Raw genomic sequence first — 20,339 nt, forward strand, 5'->3', positions numbered from 1 at the left:
GCTGGGCGTTTTTGCTTTTCAGCGATAATGGACAATGAAATCGCCCAGCTCAAAAACGAATAAATCCAAGGCATTTGTTCGTGGGAGGGGCCAGGAGTCGTAGTGCACTGGTCCCCCTAACATGCCAGGACACCAACCAGGCACCCTAGGGGGCACTTTTACAAAAACAGAACAAAAGGTAAAAGAGCTCCCAGGTGCATAGCACCCTTCCCTTGTGTGTAGAGCCCCCCAAATCCCCCTCAAAACCCACTGCCCACAAGTCTACACCATTACTATAGCCCTAAGGAGTGAAGGGGGGCACCTACATGTGGGTACAGTGGGTTCGGGGGGGGGTTGGACGACTAAGCATTAAGCAGCACAATTGTAACAGGTAGGGGGGGGATGGGCCTGGGTCCACCTGCCTGAAGTCCACTGCACCCCCTAACAACTGCTCCAGGGACCTACATACTGCTGCCAGGGAGGTGGGTATGACATTTGAGGGTGAAAATAAAAAGTTGTGAAACATCATTTTTTGAGGTGGGAGGGGGTTTATGACCACTGGGGGAGTCAGGGGAGGTCATCCCCGATTCCCTCCAGTGGTCATCTGGTCATTTAGGGCACTTTTTGGGGCCTTATTTGTGAAAAAAACAGGGTCCAGGAAAAGTGCCCTAAATTCTAGCTAAAAACGCATACTTTTGTCCCATTATCTGTGAAATGCGCCCGTCTCTGTTCGGCAGATAACCACGCCCCAGTTCCGCCTTCGCCACACCTCTGACACGCCCCCATAAACTTTGTCCGCATCCGCGACGGAGTGCAGTTGAAAACGCCCCAAAATCGGCTTTCGATTATACCGCTTTATTCGTTTTTGTGAGATAAACGTCCATCTCCCGATTTAGGTCGGAACTTGGGCGTTTTTCTCGTTCGATTATAAGCTGGAGTGTCCCACAGTGGCCCAGTGGCGTTCCTCAATGATTTACATGTGCTCCTTGGAACGCAGTGGTATTTGTGACTTGGCGGGGAAAAAAGGGAGATATATTTTCCACAACCTGGGCGCCCTTTTGGGACACGTTAACTCCAGTTGCTCGAAGCAGAATATTGAATTCCTGAAGAGGGGAGGGGAGGGATAGGGAAGGGATGGGGGTGGAAGAAGGTGGGGGCGAAACATTGTAAAAATTGTTATCTTAAGCTTGAGGGATGACTTCTTTGACTGTACATTTGAAAACTACTGGTTTTGAACATATCATGTTATCTTGCAATTATTTTAATAAACATGAGTTAAAAAAACAAAAAAAAAACCCCAATAGCGTGCCTACAGTGTGGCTTGGTAAACAGGGCTCTAAATTTGTACCTGAGCTAATGCAGGGTTAAATGACGTTCACAATGTCACAAGGAGTGTCAGTGGGATTTGAACCTGTTTTTTTTTTTTTTGTAAAGGTCATAGATTTGCTATACAGCCTTTCTGTGGTACAACTAAAGTAGTTTACATATTATATATAAGTACTTTCTCTGCCCTAAGGGGGGGGTGTCAAAATCTAAGGGTTTTTTTTGTATCTGGGGCAATGAGAAAAGAGAAATTGGAACCAACATGATGGACAAATAAAATGACTAGACAACAAGGGTAGAAAAAAAGCATTTTATTTTGATGCTAGCTTTGAGAAATGTGCATAGCAAATGTTTTCATATTGTGATCAGCAGTAAAGGAAATATATTTCTGTTTTTATTTCTCTAGTGTTGCAGTACTTGCCGAGTTTAACTTCTTGGGGTTCCCAGTTCTATTTTTGCGATCCTTTGTTCTGTATTTGGTGAGGGTCTGTCAGTATGAGAGCAACGGCAGCTGAGAGATTGGAGGGGAGGCAGGGATCAAGAGGGCCCCCTCTTTTATTTTCTGACCTGGGCCCTGACCCTTGTGTTAGCTGGTGGGGACTTCCAAGCATCGCCAGCTGAGGACCTCCTCCAAAGGCGGCCAGATTTCACTTCTGCTAAGTTCTGCAGTGTGGAGCACCATCCTTGAGTCACCAACAACTACACGTGCATGGGGTGTCAACAGACATCGGTGGCTCAGGGACATCGCTGCTGCCTGCCAAGCTTGGTAAAAAAGAGTTCTGGCCACCTTCAGAGGAAGTCTTCAGCTGACAGAGCTTGGGACTCCTCAGTACCTGAAGTATTTATATTTTAAGTTGTGAGATGCTGGCAGTGGCATTCCTAGGGGCGCTGACACCCGGGGCGGATCGCCAATGTGCCCCGTCCCCCGGGTGCAGAGCCCCCCCCCCCCCCGAACAGCGCGACCCCCCCCCCCCCCGGCGAAATAACCCCCCCGGGTGCAGCGCGACCCCCCAGCAAAAGAACCCCCCCTGGGTGCACGCCGCTGGGGGGAGGGGAGCGCGCCTGTCGGCTCTTCATTTCCATGCTCTCTCTGCCCCGGAACAGGAAGTAACCTGTTCCGGGGCAGAGGGAGCATGAAAACGAAGAGCCGAAAGGCACGTGGCCCCCCCCCAGCGGCATGCACCCGGGGCGGACCACCCCCACCGCCCCCCCTTGGTACGCCACTGGGTGCCGGGGAGGGGAGAAGGGTGAGGGCAGGGGCAGAGAAAATGTTGTGCGGGCAAGGAGAGAGATTTTCAAAGCACAGCCCGACACACTGCAAATGAAAACAGCTTACCAGTCAGAGAAGCAACTGGATCTGTTTCTGCAAGATGGACTGATTTAATCTCAGGGAAATCAGAGCAGGATCTCCAGGAACAGAACAGGGTTAAGTGAGGACAGTACCACCTTTTTTGTAAGATGGACAGTTATCCTAGTCAAAATGACATGGTACAGTAATTAATAATGTCAGAGTAATCCATTAAAAGTGATTAGTGAAAACAGTGCTCTGTCAATTTCATTCCTTCCCAAATAAAATGTATTATTCCCTAATTTATTATGCTCATTGCTAACTATTTATACTGAATGATAGGGGACAGACTGCCTAACCTGCAGAAAATCAGAACAGACCACCTCTTCTTCCAATGAAAGGCTCAGGGTTGAGGACCAGAAGTTCTTTACACTTGGGATATGCAGATTCTGAAGTCTTTCAGGCAGAGGCGTATCTGGACTCCGGCGGTAGGGGGGCGAGAGCCTGAGGGAGGGGGCACATTTTAGCCCCCCGCTGCCCCCCCCGCCCCCCCCCCCCCCCCCGCCGCCATTGCCAGACCCCCCCCCCACCAACGACTCTCTCCACCTCCCCTCCCGCCGCCAGCCCTCCCCCGCTGCCGTCGCTTACCTTTGCTGGCGGGGGACCCCAACCCCCTGCCAGCCGAGGTCCTCTCTTCCGTTGCAGGCTGCAAGTTGCAAAGCTTCCTGTTCTTCTGAGCCTGACGTCCTGCACGTACAACGCGCAGGACGTCAGACTCAGTTTCAAATTCTGAGTCTGACGTCCTGCACGTTGTATGTGCAGGACGTCAGACTCAGAAGAACAGGAAGCTTTGCAACTTGCAGCCTGCTGCAACGGAAGAGAGGACCTCAGCTGGCAGGGGGTTGGGGTCCTGGGCCAGCAAAGATCGGCGACGGGTTGGCGGCAGTAGGGGGGTCCAGGCCAAAATCTGCGGGGGCCCAGGCCCCTGTGGCCCCACGCAGATACGCCCCTGCTTTCAGGGGATGCATATGAGGAAGCTCAGTAAAACCGGCTGGTTATGTATTATAATTTTCCGACTCTCGCAATTTCTGTATGTTGCTAGACAAGTTTGAGATGCAGCTCAGACGCTCCCTATAGAACTGCACAAATACATTCAAATATTCTTTCTGGAGTAAACTATAAATAAATCACCCTATTTCATCATGCTTTGAAAGACTCACAATGTTGATCTGGTGTATTAGTCATTTTATCCACCTCATCACCGTCGTCACCTTTTTTATGATTCACAAAGGAGTGTACGAACCAAAGCAGCACTTCCTTCACTTTTCAAGGTACATCTGCTCTACAGACCCATGCCAGGCTGACAACCCTATACTAGGAAACATGCCCCCAGAGAGTGCAATGAGGCAGTAAGTCACATCCAAGAGAAGCAGATCATCCTGTTAGCATTTTATCCTTTCACACATCACGTTTTTCATAAGTACATAAGTATTGCCACACTGGGACAGACCAAAGGTCCATCAAGCCCAGCATCCTGTTTCCAACAGTGGCCAGTCCAGGTCACAAATGCCTGGCAAGATCCCAAAAGAGCTCAATACATCTTATGCTGCTTATCCCAGAAATAAGCAGTAGATTTCCCCCATGTCAATTTAATAATGGTCTATGGATTTTTCCTTTAGGAAGCCGTCCAGACCTTTTATAAACCCCGCTAAGCTAACCGCCTTTACCACATTCTCTGGCAACGAATTCCAGAGTTTAATTACACATTGAGTGAAGAAACATTTTCTCCGATTTGTATTAAACTTACTACTTTGTAGCTTCATCGCATGCCCCCTAGTCACTAGTATTTTTGGAAAGAGTAAACAAACGATTCACATCTACCCGTTCATTTCACTCATTATTTTATAGACCTCTATCATATCTCCCCTCAGCTGCCTTTTCTCCAAGCTGAAGAGCCCTAGATGCTTCTGCCTTTCCTCATAGGCAAGTCATCCAATCCCCTTTATCATTTTCATCGCCCTTCTCTGTACCTTTTCTAATTCCACTATATCTTTTTTGAGATGTGGCGACCAGAATTGAACACAATATTCGAGGTGTGGTCGCACCACGGACCGATACAAAGGCATTATAACGTTCTCACTTTTGTTTTCCATTCCTTTCCTAATAATACCTAACATTCTATTTGCTTTCATATGAAAGAAATCCATCTCAGCAACAAAATGAAATGCCAGGTTGATGCAATACGAGATAATATACAGTACCTCAGCCTTGCTGTTAATGCTTATTCTACAGACATAAGGAATCAAGGCAAGCAAAAGGAGGAACGATCAGGTTTTATATACATAAAATCTAGCCTATCACTCACTCCTCTGTTCAAAACAAGTAAAATGCAGATTTAAATAGTTAAGTGCAAAATCTGTCTCACTGGGGGAACTCTTCAAAGGTTGACATTATCCCTAAACTGGCAGTTCTCGACCCAGTCCTCACGACACACCCAGCTAGGATATCAACAATGAATATGCATGAGACAGATTTATATAAAATGTAAATCTTTGGAGAGTGTTTGAAAGCCCAACCGGCTGAGGTGCCCATGCAGACAGCTAGGGTGGATATGTGTGGTTAGTGAGTCCTGTACACAGTTTTATGGTTGCTGGATGCAGAGAAGTGTTTCACACAGAGATATTGCTGAATGAATATGTATGTAGGACACTGCATACAGGATAGCGAAATGGATGGGAATGAGGCTATTAGCTATTCAGCCCCAATGTAGAGAAGGACACGGAACACTTAAAGGCGAGTGCAATGTTAGAACTTGGACGCCAGGTCCGGAGAGGTGCCGAAGGGTTACTTCATTCTTCTGCAATAGGGTCTAACAGTGACCACAAATTTGAAGGCAAAAATGGGAGGCGATGGTTCAAGTGTACAGCGCCGCGTACGCTAATAGCGCTTTAGAAATGATTAGTAGTAGCAGTAGTGTACACAGGTCAAAGCAGAAAAAGAAATTGTACCTGTCCATACATATCGACATTGCAAAAACGTTTATGTGCAAGAAATGTTTGCCAAGCTGATATTTAACCACAGAATTCCATTCCATCACACGCACACATGTGTGCTGACACTTTTTTCTTACTCGAGCATGTGCACAGTATTAGCTGCCCCTTGGCATGTAGCCAGAAGGTCAAATTTGAGGGGGGGGGGGCACGCATTTCCTCTCTGCTCTTTTCCCCTCTACACTCCTGTCATGTTAAATTTCATACCTTTGCTGTCAGGGACACCCAAGCCCCGTCAGCTGGAGGCTACTGTCTGAGCGTCCCCCTCCTCCCTCCACCGCCACTGTGTTGCCTCTGGTGGCGCACTTCCAGCTGCCGATACGTGGCACTCTCCACACATGTTCAGTTCATGTACTATATGGGGAGCTTAGGCGGCGGATCTCTTCAGCTGGCAAGGACTAGGCATTCCTGCCAGCCATTCAACAGGTGCTGCAATTTGGGGGGGCTTCAGCCCTAAGTCGGGGGCCCAGGCCCCTCATAACTATGTCACTGTTATGCGCATGAATCTGGCAGACTTTCCCTGATTTGCGCACAAGTTCTGCTTGCTTTGAATTTGCATACGAGTAGCTTACTACATCAGTGGGCAAAACTTTCTTAGTAAGTTTGCGTTAGAAGCTGTGCGCTCAGCCAGTCGCACGTGGCTCTAACGCGTGGTTTTCTGCATTAGAGCCTGGGTGTGTTCTGGGTTGATAACCACTATCCTAAAGATCTTTCAGACACTGTTAAATACAGGCACTCGGTCAACAAAAAGCATCCAATTAGAAATAACATCCAATTAGAAATATTAGTCACTAACTTCCTAATTCTATAACAGTTGCTAAAAATTGCACACACAAATTTGAGTGCACACCCAATTTGTGGTGCAGTTTAATTGAACAAAGTGCCAATAATTGGCTTTTTAACAAGGAATTATTGACACTAATTAGATTTAATTGAAACGTACATGCCTAAATTTTACACCTGAGTCAAAAAAGGGGGGCGTTCCTTTAAGTTGTACGCATAGTTAGAGAAGAAGAGCATCTACACCTAAATTTACGTGCAGGTATTTGCACCACCTTCTAGATGGTGCAAATAGCCACGCCTAAAGTTAGGCGCGATTCCTGGGCGTAAGTGTTGTTCTATAAACCGCGCCTAACTTTGGGGTCTTTTACAAAGGCACACTAGCATTTTTAGCGCACATTACTGATTAGCGAGCACCAAATGCTAGAAACACCCACAGGAATATACGGGCGTCTCTAGCGTTTAGCACATGCTTATTTTTAGGGCACGCTAAAAACATTACCGCGCTTTTCTAAAAGGGGCCCTTTAAGCGCATTTTGTAGAATGGCACTTTTTTTGGCGCTGATTTTTTTGGAGACATATATAGAATTTACCCCTAAATGTACAAAAATAACTTATCGAAACAAAAACTGTACAAATGAAATCCACCAACAAGATAACCCAGCAGCATTTAAATATACAAGAAGTCTGCCTTCAAACTGCTAAGATCCACCTGCACCATATTTATATGGAGTCAGGAGGAGGGTAAAAGAGCAGGTCACAGTCTAACAGATAGATAGAATAACAATTATATAGATAACTACAAAGAACCCTCCATGTTTCCTTCTTCTGGCCCTACTGGTGTTGCCATTGCTGGGCTTACCTTTTCCCGAAGGGAAGAAGCACTCCATTTCCACACTGCTTCGGGAGTGAGATATGCAGAGCGCACTGCTGGGCACCAGGCCTTCCTGAGGGGGGCTGCGGTCCGTGGTTCGGACCAGGCACCAGCTGGGCCTGTCGCTGGACCTTTCCAGCAACTCCACCGTCTGCCCCACCTGGATGCTGAGCTCGCTGCTGAGGCCAGCAGTGAAGTCCTGTAGCACCACCGTCAGTTCACAGCCGCCGGACAACTGCAAAAGAAGAAAGGAAAGAGGAACTTTACTTCTCCAGTTGCATCCTACATGGCAGGACTATCCTTTCATTATTTCTCAATTACCCAAGACATGCAGGCTGACATGTAGGTTATATTTTCAGTGCTGTTCTGAATCTCAAAGCTTAGCATAAAGATATATGCACAATCTGTGAATAAATGGAGCTTTATTACAATTATGCAGTTGAACAAATGTGCATTACTTTACCTTGAACAAATGTGCATTGCTTTATCCACTGTAAGTTATGTACCTAACATTATTATTAATTTAGATTTTGCTCACACCTTTTTCAGTAGTAGCTCAAGGTGAGTTACATTCAGGTACACTGGGTATTTCTCTGTCCCAGGAGGGCTCACAATCTAAGTTTGTACCTGAGGTAATGGAGGGTTAAGTGACTTGCCCAAGATCACAAGGAGTAGCAGTGAGATTTGAACCAGCCACCTCTGGATTGCAAGACTGGTGCTCTAACCACTAGGCCACGCCTTGTGACAAATATAAGCTACACAGGTAAGTCTGTCCACTTTTGAAAACGTGCCACATAACACTAGACACTCTTTGCATCAGTATTTCTGTTAGTTTTTCAGATTTATAATATTTTTATTTTTTTAATTTTTATTTATAATTTTATAAGTACACAGTCACCCAAAATGATGTACAAGAATGGAATCAAAATTGCAGCATTAATTAAAAAAAAAAAAGAAAAGCAACTAGCCCATATCAAGAGATTTATATATTTTTTTTTTATTTAAAAATGTATTCACATCAATACAGCTAACACTTTTACTCTCCATAGCAACTCATTGTTTCAAGTCACTCCATGGAAGTATTTAGCTGTACTTCCTCACCTCTTCCTTCTCCCCTTACCCAAGTCTCATTTCAGGTGTTAGGGTGGGAGGATAGCTCATCTCCCTTCTCATTCACAGCATAGTTACTGTGGAGGAGTAGCCTAGTGGTTAGTGCAGTTACTTTTCCTGACCACCCAGGTACTAATTAGATAGTAAAACGTGTACAGCTAGATTTAACACCAAATCCTTGTGTTATTTTACCTTTTACTGTTCGCTGTTTAAAACTTTTACTTTTCACTGTTCTACTTTTTTGATAATAAACCTCTTAGTTTGTTAGCTCTGCTGTCTTGGACTGATGAAGAATCCTGGCAGTTTGTGTTCTCAGTCTGTGAGTGTTTTTCTAGGAAATGTGGGACCCCAGGATTGCGGCTCCCAGTGTCCCTAGAAACCACCGGGGAAATAATTTGCATGTGGGAGACTTGCCCAGAGGCAAGTGGTGGAGGGTATGCCAGTGTAGGCGCGCAGGTGCAGGTGGGTCTGGGCAATGCTGAGTAGGACCTCCAGGTGGCCACAGGGTTAACCTCCCAGGTGGGTGCTAGGGGTAGAACTCAGGCATTATGTGACAATTACAACTTTGGTTTAAAGCCTTGGACTTGAAATAGCTGTGCGCTACAAGAAGTCCTAAGGCTGTGTTATTTACATCCTCCTTATTTCTGTAATTTTTAGAGATATTGTTTTCATATAGATGCACTTCCAATGTATCCGCTCGCTTTATACTGTTTATGATTTATCTTTGAGAGGGAGTTGTAGTCTCCTCTTTTTTGGGTGAATTATATTTCCTCAACATGATCAACAGACAAAAAAGCAGATACTTGAAAATGTTTTTATACGTATGAAGTTTCATCTTTGCAGTCCACAGTAAGAGATGACAATTTCTGTTTCATTTTGCATATTTATTTTATTTACTGCACTTGATAACCAAACATTGTGCCAATGGCTCTCCTATGTGGTTTACAAAGGTAAAATAATAAATTAGAAAAGAAAAACACAATTTTGTTAAAGGAAAGAAAGAGTGGGGGAAAGCGTGGAAGTATAAAGACAAAACCAAAGATGGGGTGAAAGCGTGGAAGTATAAAGACAAAACCAAAGATGGGGTGGGAAAAGCAACAGGAAAATTGGGGTTGGGGAGCAGGGCCGCCGACAGGGGGGGACAGGGGGGACAAAATTCCCCGGGCCTCCGGGGGGGCCCGGCGCCACCGCCGCAGTCCGGCCCGCCCACCCTCCATTGCTCCCTGGCATTGAATTTAAGAGCCTCACCTTCGATAGCGCAGCAAGCAGCGGCAGACCACTCCTTCCTTCCGTGTCCCGCCCTCACCTGACATAACTTCCGCGAGGACGGGACACGGAAGGAAGGAGTGGTATGCCGCTGCTTGCTGTGCTTTCGAAGGTGAAGCGCTTAAGGTCAGTGCAGAGGGCCCGGGGGTGGAGAGAGGGCCCGGTGGCGGGTGGGGCCCGGGGGCGGCCTTGTCCCGGGCCTGGTCCAGTCTCTCGGCGGCCCTGTTGGGGAGAAGGGGCAAGAGGAACGTGCTCCCATCAAAGAAAAGGAAAAGAAAGTCCATCAAAGGCATCCTTAAAAGAGCCAGGTTTGTATTGCTTTGTTGAACCGGTGGTATGTGGGTTCCAATCGGATTTCCAAAGCAAGGGCATTCCACACAGTGGGGCCAAGATAAGAGAATGCAGAGTTGTGCGATAGATCTAGCCTCAATGGAGGGAGATGGGGTGGCAGGGAAAGCAAAGCTTGCTAAGAAGACCAAAGAAGGTGTGCAGGCATGTACGGCAGAAGCAAATCAGATATATAATTAAGGGTGGCTGGAATAAACCTATGTAAACAAAGCAAAGTATTTTAAAATTCACATCTAGCTGAGACTGGCAGCCAATGTTCTAACTTAAGAAGGGAAGTGACAAGGTCATGATGACGGGGATTGTAAATCAATTTAACAGCAGTGGATTCAATACCTTGCAAGCACCAAGCACCGTTGAGCGGCCAATGGCAAGCCATTATAAAGGACAATGCAGTAATCGAGGTGCTTAAACACCAAAGCAAGGATCAGTGCCCACATCTGACTGATTTCTAACACAACACAGGTAGCCAAAGCAGCTGAATCAAGCAAGGTAGAACATGAATTTTGACTATTTCAGTGCAGTGCAGCACAATTCAAACAAAAGCATCAAAATACATTTTAAAAAGAAACAAACCTTAACACAGTGCCTTTGTGAACGACACAGTATGCAAAGGTTTCCCACTCATGTCAGGTTTGGAAAATTAATAACTTAACACCCCTTATGTAGTGGTGTATAAAATGTACTGACTGTCCTTCTTGGACAACTCATATATAAGATAGATGCTTTATGCAGAGATGCCACTAGGGGGCTCTGTTTAATGTGATTTCTTTTCACGTGCTCAGTTAAGGTTTGCATACTAAGGGCTAGATGCATTAAACCTACCGGGCCAGGAATGTGAGTTTTTGGACTGATTCAACCTGTTTACTGAGCAGGGAATCCAGCGATGAATGCACAAAGGGGCTCTGTGGGCTTTTTAATGTTCACGGCAGCAAACAACGGGAATCCTACGCTAATATATTTAAATGAGCTGTTTAGCATTCAAATGTGCATTTCGAAGTGATGCACAGCTGTTTCCGAGTGATGTAGAGAAAGGAACGCCTACCTTTTATGCTGAAACTTTTACGGGAGGTCAAGAGCTGTCATTGCATGACAGTGGCTTCTTGGCGGAGCAGAGGATTCGTCTGTGCAAAGTGGAAGTTGCAAATCCTGGTTCTTTCCCTTCAGCCTACAGCTTGAGGTTTCCTGGTACTACTACACAGGGAGGGCATATGAAGAAAGATGGGGGTGTGGGGGGGGGGGGGGGGGGAAGACAGGAGCAAAATCCTGCAATGGATTCTACAGCACAGCTATTACAGGGAAAGCACAAAACATGGACTGGAGTACTGCTTAGCGCTGCGTAGCCTCCGATCACTTAATAATGCTTCATGGTATTACTCACTGCAGCCAGGCACACAAACAAAGATAGATAATCAGAAGCAAATTGATGGCTCCAATCCACAGGAGGACAATAGTCCTGGAAGCAAGGCACGCCTGTGACACTCCCCTATCACGGCAATAAAGTCTGCTACAAGCAAAGGGGGCAACTTGGGCATGATTTAATTTCATCTGAGTGCCCCTCACCCAAGTCTGTCTATTGTGAGGCAGATAAGCACAGGCTCACTCCCCCTCTGTTTCTTTATTTGTGCGAAAGATAAATGGGCTATTTTTCACGAGCTGTTTATTTACAGATCTGTTAGCCACGTGTGAGTGAAACGCTGTGGAAGCGCATTCAGGGCATACACATAGCAGCCACGTTTACCGGTTGACTGCTTTGCACATGCCATGGTGCTTTCCCTAACCCAGCTGCATGGTAAAAGTCTGTGCTGCTCATTTGCATGCACTTTCGTTAGTGAATCGCCTGCTATTTCCACTTCGATAATTCCGAGGACATAAGTATATCTGCCCTTAAAACATTCACCAGAAAGGATAATATAGATAAAAGGTGAAAGTTTAGGTTGCATATTAAGGATGAAATACGTCACATAATCTTCTCTGAGACAATATCCAAACAGTCTGAAAAGCAGATAGACAAATAAATCATGCCATGAAACACAGTTACTTTTGAAGTTTTATTTTGGTTAAAAACACCATTTGAAAAAGAGTTTATATAGTGTATTTGGCCAAATGGTTTTCTCTTTGGAATATTTCCATATTTATCATTTAAGATAGTGCAAGGTAACCCTATTATAGTGTCTTAACCTCAAGCTGCCCTATGACCACAGACTGCATCCACGCTCTGAGAGGGGAGATCCTGAGGGATTCCATTTTCAGAAGGAAGCTAAGGAAATATTGAAAGCGTCCAGTCCATGTACTCATCTCCTCTCTTTGAATCCCTTTTTTCCTGACAAGAGCACAATTTCATTTGTACAAATGGGTTTTGAATTTAGAAACTATGTACTTGCCCCTCATTCTATAACCTGTGTGTACAGTTACACACACAAATTCCATGCGCAGTTTTCCAGAACGCCATCCCTCATATGTGTAGCTTAATTGGTTAATTAGCCCCTAGTTCAGTGATGGGCAACCTTTTGAGCTTGGTGTGTCAAAATTCGCCAAAAAACCGAGCATAACTCGGGTGGTGTGTCACTTCGATAAAAAAAACCATAATTTCACGATACTTATAGTTTAAATAACAAAAATGTATAATTGTAATATATAACTGTATTTAATAAACCAAAAACTAATTATTTAACTTACCTGCTTAGTGACTTCTTTGTTCATCTGTCAATCAGTTTCTTTTGTTGGTCTTGGTATTATTTAACTTGTGTGGGGTGCCGTGAACTAAGATAAGTGAGGGGGAGGGGGAATTCTTTAACTAATCTGCCTATTAGTGACTTTTTTGTTGCTGAATTTCATTGGCTAAATCTTCAATTGAAGGTTGGTATTTTGTACACTTCAAGCCCAAGCATGCGCTACTAACTTCATCTTTCAATCTGTTTCTTTTGTTGGTTTTGATATTATTTAACACTGAGAATAAGGTTTCACAAAAGTACGTAGAGGGAAAAATTGTGAGTAAAGCCATTGCTATATTTTTCAGGGTGCTAAAAGTGTCTGGTAATCGGATCCAGGCACTCCAAATTTCCTGGTAACTCAGATATTCTCTTAATAATTGCATCTTTATTCTGCATATCGTGAAATAGAACTGGTGCACATCTTAGGAGAGTTTCTTTAATAAATCCTCCCTCACTGAGTGCTTTTCCATGCTGAGCTATGGAGTGAGCAATGCTCAAACTTGCAGATGTTAAATTTGTAGAACCTTTTACAAATGTAAGGATGGAATTAGATTGGCTCTTATAAAAGTGTAGCTGCCTGGAAATGTATTCCTTCCTTTCATCCTCACTTTTTTTCAGGAGCTGGGAATGATTAGTTTCAAAATGTCTATTTATATTCCACGTTCTGCTTACTACCGTTTCAGTACATAGAACGCAAAATGATCTGCCATTTTTTTCTATAATGCCATACATCTCGGTCCATGTCTCTTGAAAGGGTCGGCTACTGCTACTACCACTTCCTTTACTTAACCTTGTTTTTTTATTTTTTGGGTTCTCCATCAGGGGGGCAGTGACAGAAGATAGAATTATAGATAGCCTGTTAGCCCTGCAGGCAATTAGGGGTTAACTAGCCTAACTGACCACCTTATGTAAATTAAGACGGCTGCCGCTATTTCTAATGGCGGAAAACGGCACCCATAGCACATGCCCTCGCCTCTCCCAGCCTCCCCCTCACCTATCTCAGTAATGATGGTCAATTAGAAATCCACGACACCCCAGAACAGTAGATTGGATGATGGTTGCTGGTAATGGTGATCACAGGGCCCTCAGAGATGCGTCCCCCACGGCATTCCGCTGCTCTCTGCTCCGCCGGCCGGAAGTGAGGTCAAACGGCCGTGCAGGAGCCGGGGCAGAGGGAGCAGCAGGGAGGGAACGAGCGGAGGACTCGGAGGGAGCCAATAGGAGCGCACACGGGTAAACATGCACCGGGGGGGGGGGGGAGGTCGCGCTGCACCTTGGGGGGGGGCGCATCGGCGATCCGCCCGGGTGTCAGCAAGGAACGCCGCTGCTTCTCTGTATGCGGCCACATGCGGCCGCGTGTCATCGAAAATGGCTACGCGTGTCAGTACTGACACGCGTGTCATAGGTTTGCCATCAGGGCCCTAGTTGGTGCTTAACTGCTATTAATTGGTACGTATTAATAGTTACATGTTGTGACAAGGTTGGTAACCAAGTCCCTATTAAGAAGCAGAAGCCCCTGAAACTACAATACCCAGAAACCCTTGGGAGACTAGAGGAGATGGGTAGGCCAGAAAACCAGGAGCGGGCTCTTAGCAAAGATTGGGGAGGGGGAAGTACCTCAGGGAAAGGTGGACCCTTTTACCCACTCTCCACTAGAAGGAGTAGGAGGGAAGAAGCTCAATACCCTTGGCTCAGCGTTGCCAGATGGGCGGTTTTCCCGCCCAATTGGGCGGTTTTCCGCAACCCGTCGCGGGAAACTTTTGCCCGCGGCGGGTTGCGGTTTTTTGGGCTGGTTTTGTTTTTTTTGTGTGGGTTTTGGGGCGGTTTTTCGGCCGGCGGGGGGTGGGGCTAATGGCGACAGAGACGGGGTTTGTGACGTTTCGGGCGGGGTTTGCCGACGTTTTGGGCGGGCGATGACGGCAGGGGCGGGGGTGATGACGGCGGGGGTGGGGGTGATGACGGAAGGGGCGGGGGTGATGACATCGGGGGTGGGGTGTGTGCGGTTTTTGGGCTGTTTTGTGTGGGAATTTTTTTTTTTATATGGCAACCCTGCTTGGCTGAGGAAACAGTATATAATTTCACCCAGCTATGGGGAGAGAGGATTTCCTGAAAGCTCTGAGTCCAAGCTGAGAAAGACAGTTCAGAAGAAAGGGAATCCATGGAATACTTGCAGGAGGGGAGGGCCTGCCTCCAGAACTTCCAGAGCAACCGACAATAATGGATTGGGAGACATGGGCGTAGTTTGGGGGGGAGCGAGGGGGGGCAGTGCCCCCCAAACGAGCTGCCACCCCATCCTCCAATCCCCGAGCCACCAGCAGCCTCTGCGAGAAAGCACCACGCACGCTGCTTTAGACCTGCCCCCGGAAGCCTTTCTCCTTCAACTTCCTGTTCCCGTGCAGGCAGGAAGCTGTAGGAGAGAGAAGGGCCTCCGGGGCAGTGTGCGTGATGCTTTTGCTGAGGTTGCCAGCGGCTCGGGGGATTGGAAGATGGGGGAGGGTGATACCGGGCCCCACTGGAAGACTCTGGGGCAGGGGCGGCGGGAGAGAGACACACCCCACCCTTTGTCCCCCCCCCAAATGAAACTGTCAAACTATGCCCATGTTGGGAGACTACAGATCTAGAGATCTCCAGCACTTAAAGGCAGAGTGGGAGGCCACAGGAGGGTTTTTGCTGTGAAGTGGGAGGTGATCTGCCAGCCCTGGTTGCTGCAGGGCTATTAAAGTGGACTGGAGAAGGAGAGGTGATTATGTTATGTGTTACTATTTGATTGCACTAATGAACTGGGCTCTTTTTCTGGGTCCTTACCTGGAGGAGCTTATAAACTGTGTGAAAAAGGCTCTTTCTGATAATTGCTTGTGAACTCCACAAATTAGATACTCAATAATCCGTACCTGCCAGTGTAAAATAGAGCCAGGAAATGCTTTTCTTAGGGTGTAAACATAATTAAATTCTGTATTTTAAAACAGTGCATTACCTGTAGAAACGCTTTATAAACCTGCTCACTATATAAGTGGGTAAAAGTGGACGTGTTGTGTTGTTTTCACATGTGCTGTAACTGGTGTGAGGAATGGGATCCTAGAGATGGGTTTCAAATTTTTGCATTTTCAAAGGTCTGCATACATTTTTCCTCTAAAAATGTACCCGTACAAATCAGAAGATGTAAATGCATGCAGAGAAGCATTTTCCAGGGAAACTTCTCCTGGGAAGTTATAACAGGCACACTTAGGGTTTCTAACTGGCCGGTTCTGAGCCGGCTTGGCGGGTTTTTCAATGGCCAGGCTAGCTGCCGGCAGACCCCAAAAACCAGCACTAAAAAAGCTGTGTTTAAAAAAAATCTCTGACCTCTCTCTATCTCCCTCCCAGGTCCAGCCAGTTTATCTCTCTATCCTTATACTCCTGAGTCCAGCGTTTCAATCCCCCCTCCCCCCCCCCCACCCATCAGCGGCACCAATTAAGGCACCCTGCCTCTGACAGGGCTTAGGCCCATTCCTGCTCCTCTCCAATATTCTGCCCTCATAAAAACAGGAAATTGCATCAGAGGTGGTGGAACATTGAAGAGGCACAAGAATAGGCCCCAGCCCACATGGCGGCAGACTGCCTTAATTGCTGCTGCTGATGAACGCAAGTTTGAAAGACAGGGGTGGGGAGCGAGGAAGAAATGGTGGATCCATATTGGGGGGGGAGCAAGAGCTAGAGATGTAGTGACCTATCATGCCCGAGCCAGCCTACAAGATGGAAGCCAGTATCCTTCCAGGAGGAGCTACTCTGCCTCTTGTCCATGTAATTAGACACCTGTACATACAATTTTAATAGACTGACATCACAGACAAGAGTGGCCTAGTGGTTAGGGTGGTGGACTTTGGTCCTGAGGAACTGAGTTCGATTCCCACTTCAGGCACAGGCAGCTCCTTATGACTCTGGGCAAGTCACTTAACCCTCCATTGCCCCATGTAAGCCGCATTGAGCCTGCCATGAGTGGGAAAGTGCGGGATACAAATGTAACAAAAATAAAATAGATACTATTGGAGATTCTACATGGAATGTTGCTACTATTGGAGATTCTACATGGAATGTTGCTATTCCACTAGCAACATTCCATGTAGAAGGCTGCCCTTGCAGATCAGCAACGCAGCCGCGCAGGCTTCTGTTTCTGTGAGTCTGATGTCCTGCACGTATGTGCAGGATGTCAGACTCGCAGAAGCCTGCGTGGCCACACTGGTGATCCGCAAGGGCCGACTGGAATGTTGTTAGTAGAATAGCAACATTCCATGTGGAATCTCAAATAGTAGCAACAGTGGAGAAGTGGCCTAGTGGTTAGGGTGGTGGACTTTGGTCCTGGGGAACTGAGTTCAATTCCCACTTCAGGCACAGGCAGCTCCTTGTGACTCTGGGCAAGTCACTTAACCCTCCATTGCCCCATGTAAGCCGCATTGAGCCTGCCATGAGTGGGAAAGTGCGGGGTACAAATGTAACAAAAAAAAAATGGTGTAAAAGCATCAGGTAATCTGAGCTCTTAGGGGTCCTTTTTCTAAGGTATGCTGAAAAATGGCCTGCGGTAGTGCAGGCGTGGGTTTTGGGCGCGTGCAGATCCATTTTTCAGCGGGCCTGTAAAAAATGCCTTTTTAAAATTTTAGACAAAAATGGACGTGCGGCAAAATAAAAATTGGCGTGTGTCCATTTTGGGTAAGAGACCTTACCACTAGCCATTGACTTAGTGATAAGGTCTCTTGCGTTAACCACCTACATGCATCAAGTTGGAGTTACCACCCGATTTTCGCCGTGTGCCAGAAAATAAAATACATTTGCTGGCGCGCATAGCGGATGTGCGTAAAAAATGAAATTAACGCAGGGGCCATGCGGTAGCTGGGCGGTAACTCCAAATTGATGCGCGTTGGGTGCACGTAGGCGCCTATCCGGCTTAGTAAAAAAGGGCACTTAAAATACAAACATTTATGCATAATTTAATTTTTCAGCTCTCAAAATTCCCCTTTGCATAGAACCAAAAGCCTTGAAAACGACGTACGACCACCTAACCTTCCGGAAATCACTAAAAACCAACCTGTTTAAAAAGGCAGACCCTACCGATCCAACTTAAATGCCTAATCTCTGCAACACAACCAAACTAAAGCACGTAATGGACATAACACAACTCTTCCGTTCTCCGATTCCCTAACGTGGCTGTGCCACATGAACTTGGTCTTACCACAACATCACCCTGTATTTGCTCACACCGGAGCCTGCAAAGGCCTCTCCGGCACTATGTAAGCCACATTGAGCCTACAAATAGGTGGGAAAACGTGGGATACAAATGTAACAAATAGAAATAACCTCTTAGACTGGGCTATGTTGCTATACTGAGAGTCTATATTTCATATGACTGTGGAATTCTAATGAAATAGCCATGATGTAATTAAAACATGTTGCATTCCGACACTCTAAGCTACTTGGGTGTCAGGAACTCAGAGCTTCCTTTGGCTTCCATGCATTTGCATTTCCAAGACAGCCGGTGCTCTTTCTTCCTTTTGTTTCTGTAACAGTTTTTTTTCTTGTGTGTTGAATTTCCTAGAGGTTTTCTTTTACATGTTCAGTTTGATTGATGGCTATATGGTACTGCCAAGAATGCGTACATTAAGAATTCATTCTTTTTATAGCAACACTACATCAATATAAACTGCTACACTGATGCAACCTGCATTCAAACGCGAGTTCTCTAATACCCTCATACCAGTGGCATACCAAGGGGGGGGGGGGGGCGGTGGGGGCGGTCCGCCCCGGGTGCACGCCGCCGGGGGGGGGGGGGGGTGCTGCACGCCTGTCGGCTCTTCGTTTTCATGCTCCCTTTGCCCCGGAACAGGTTACTTCCTGTTCCGGGGCAGAGGGAGCATGAAAACGAAGAGCCGGCAGGCGCGCGGCACCCCCCCCAGCGGCGTGCACCGGGGGGGGGAGGGGGTTCTTTCGCCGGTGGGGGGGGGGCGTCGCGCTGTTCCTGGGGGGGGGGGGGCGCTGCACCCAGGGGGGCGGGGCGCATCGGCGGTCCGCCCCGGGTGTCAGCCCCCCTAGGAACGCCACTGCCTCATACTACGAATTCCTCAAGAACGTTCACAGCAATATCCTGGATGCTGATCTTCCATTTGTGGAGGATCTCGGAACAGTCCTGGAACACTGACAACCCATACGTACCTTACTGTTATAAAACAATTACTTCCTGTGTTCCTACTAATACCATATATCAACATTGGTGAGAGCATGAATTACTTTGCACAGAGTAAGTGCTGGCATTTCACTATATGCAGGGGTATTCGGCTTGCTGAGAGGGACATGCGTAAACTACAGAGTCCATTGTTTATCCCCATTCTTTCACTCCTACTCACCCCAGCCTCAAATCTCAGTCTACAGACTTCTGTCCAATTAAGGGGATGGACAAAGATTGCACATAATAGAAGTCAATTAGTGGCCTCACAGAAGTAAGTGCAAATTAACCCTGCCTAAAAACTTAAAATAGCTGAATTATAGGTTACTGGTAAGCAAACAGCGTCAACACAAACAAACCAAATAAGTTCCAGAGGCTTAAACTTTCATAACTAACCAAAAGGAAAAAAAAAAAGATGCAGATATCAGTCCAGCAGCAAGATGGAGGCTATTAAGTACATAAGTATTGCCACACTGGGACAGACCAAAGGTCCATCAAGCCCAGCATCCTGTTTCCAACAGTGGACAATCCAGGTCACAAATACCTGGCAAGATCCCAGAAAAGTTCAATACATTTTATGCTACTTATCTCAGAAATAGCAATGAATTTTTCCCTAGTCAATTTTTATAATAGTCTATGGACTTTTCCTTTAGGAAACTGTCCAGACCTTTTTAAAACCCCGCTAAGCTAACTGCCTTTACCACATTCTCCGGCAATGAATAACAGAGTTTAATTACACATACATAGTAACATAGTAGATGACGGCAGAAAAAGACCTGCACGGTCCATCCAGTCTGCCCAACAAGATAACTCATATCTGCTGCTTTTTGTGTATTCCCCACTTTGATCTGTACCTGTGCTCTTCAGGGCACAGACCGTATAAGTCTGCCCAGCACTATCCCCGCCTCCCAACCACCAGTCCCGTTTCCCACCACCGGCTCTGGCACAGACCGTATAAGTGAAGAAAAAAAAGTGAAGAAAAATTTTTTATCCTCTTCATATTAAATTTACTACATTGTAGCTTCATTGCATGCCCCCTAGTCCTAGCATTTTTGGAAAGAGTAAACAAATGATTCACGTCTACCCGTTCCACTCCACTCACTATTTTATAGACCTCTATCATCTCTCCCCTCAGCAGTCTTTTCTCCAAGCTGAAGAGCCCTAGATGCTTCAGCCTTTCTTCACAGGGAAGTCGTCCCTTTCCCTTTATCATTTTCGTCGCCCTTCTCTGTATCTTTTCTAATTCCACTATATCTTTTTAGAGATGCGGTGACCAGAATTGAACACAGTATTCGAGATGCGGTCTCACCATGGACCGAAACAAAGGCATTATAACGTCTTCACTTTTGTTTTCCATTCCTTTCCTAATAATACCTAACATTCTATTTGCTTTCTTAGCTGCCGCAGCACAGTGAGCAGC

General features: G+C 46.4%; 1 protein-coding gene across 2 annotated transcripts in view; it reads right to left on the minus strand.

The window, feature by feature from the left end:
• Positions 1-20,339, minus strand: part of KALRN (kalirin RhoGEF kinase) — a 1,371,746-nt gene that overhangs the window by 323,055 nt on the left and 1,028,352 nt on the right. For both annotated transcript variants that reach the window (XM_030208706.1, XM_030208704.1), the window contains one exon: positions 7,283-7,529. In XM_030208706.1, coding sequence (XP_030064566.1) covers positions 7,283-7,529 — 247 coding nt within the window. The remainder of the gene's footprint in view (positions 1-7,282; positions 7,530-20,339) is intronic.

The sequence above is a fragment of the Microcaecilia unicolor genome, chromosome 7 (genome assembly GCF_901765095.1).
Source record: "Microcaecilia unicolor chromosome 7, aMicUni1.1, whole genome shotgun sequence".
NCBI lineage: Eukaryota > Metazoa > Chordata > Amphibia > Gymnophiona > Siphonopidae > Microcaecilia > Microcaecilia unicolor.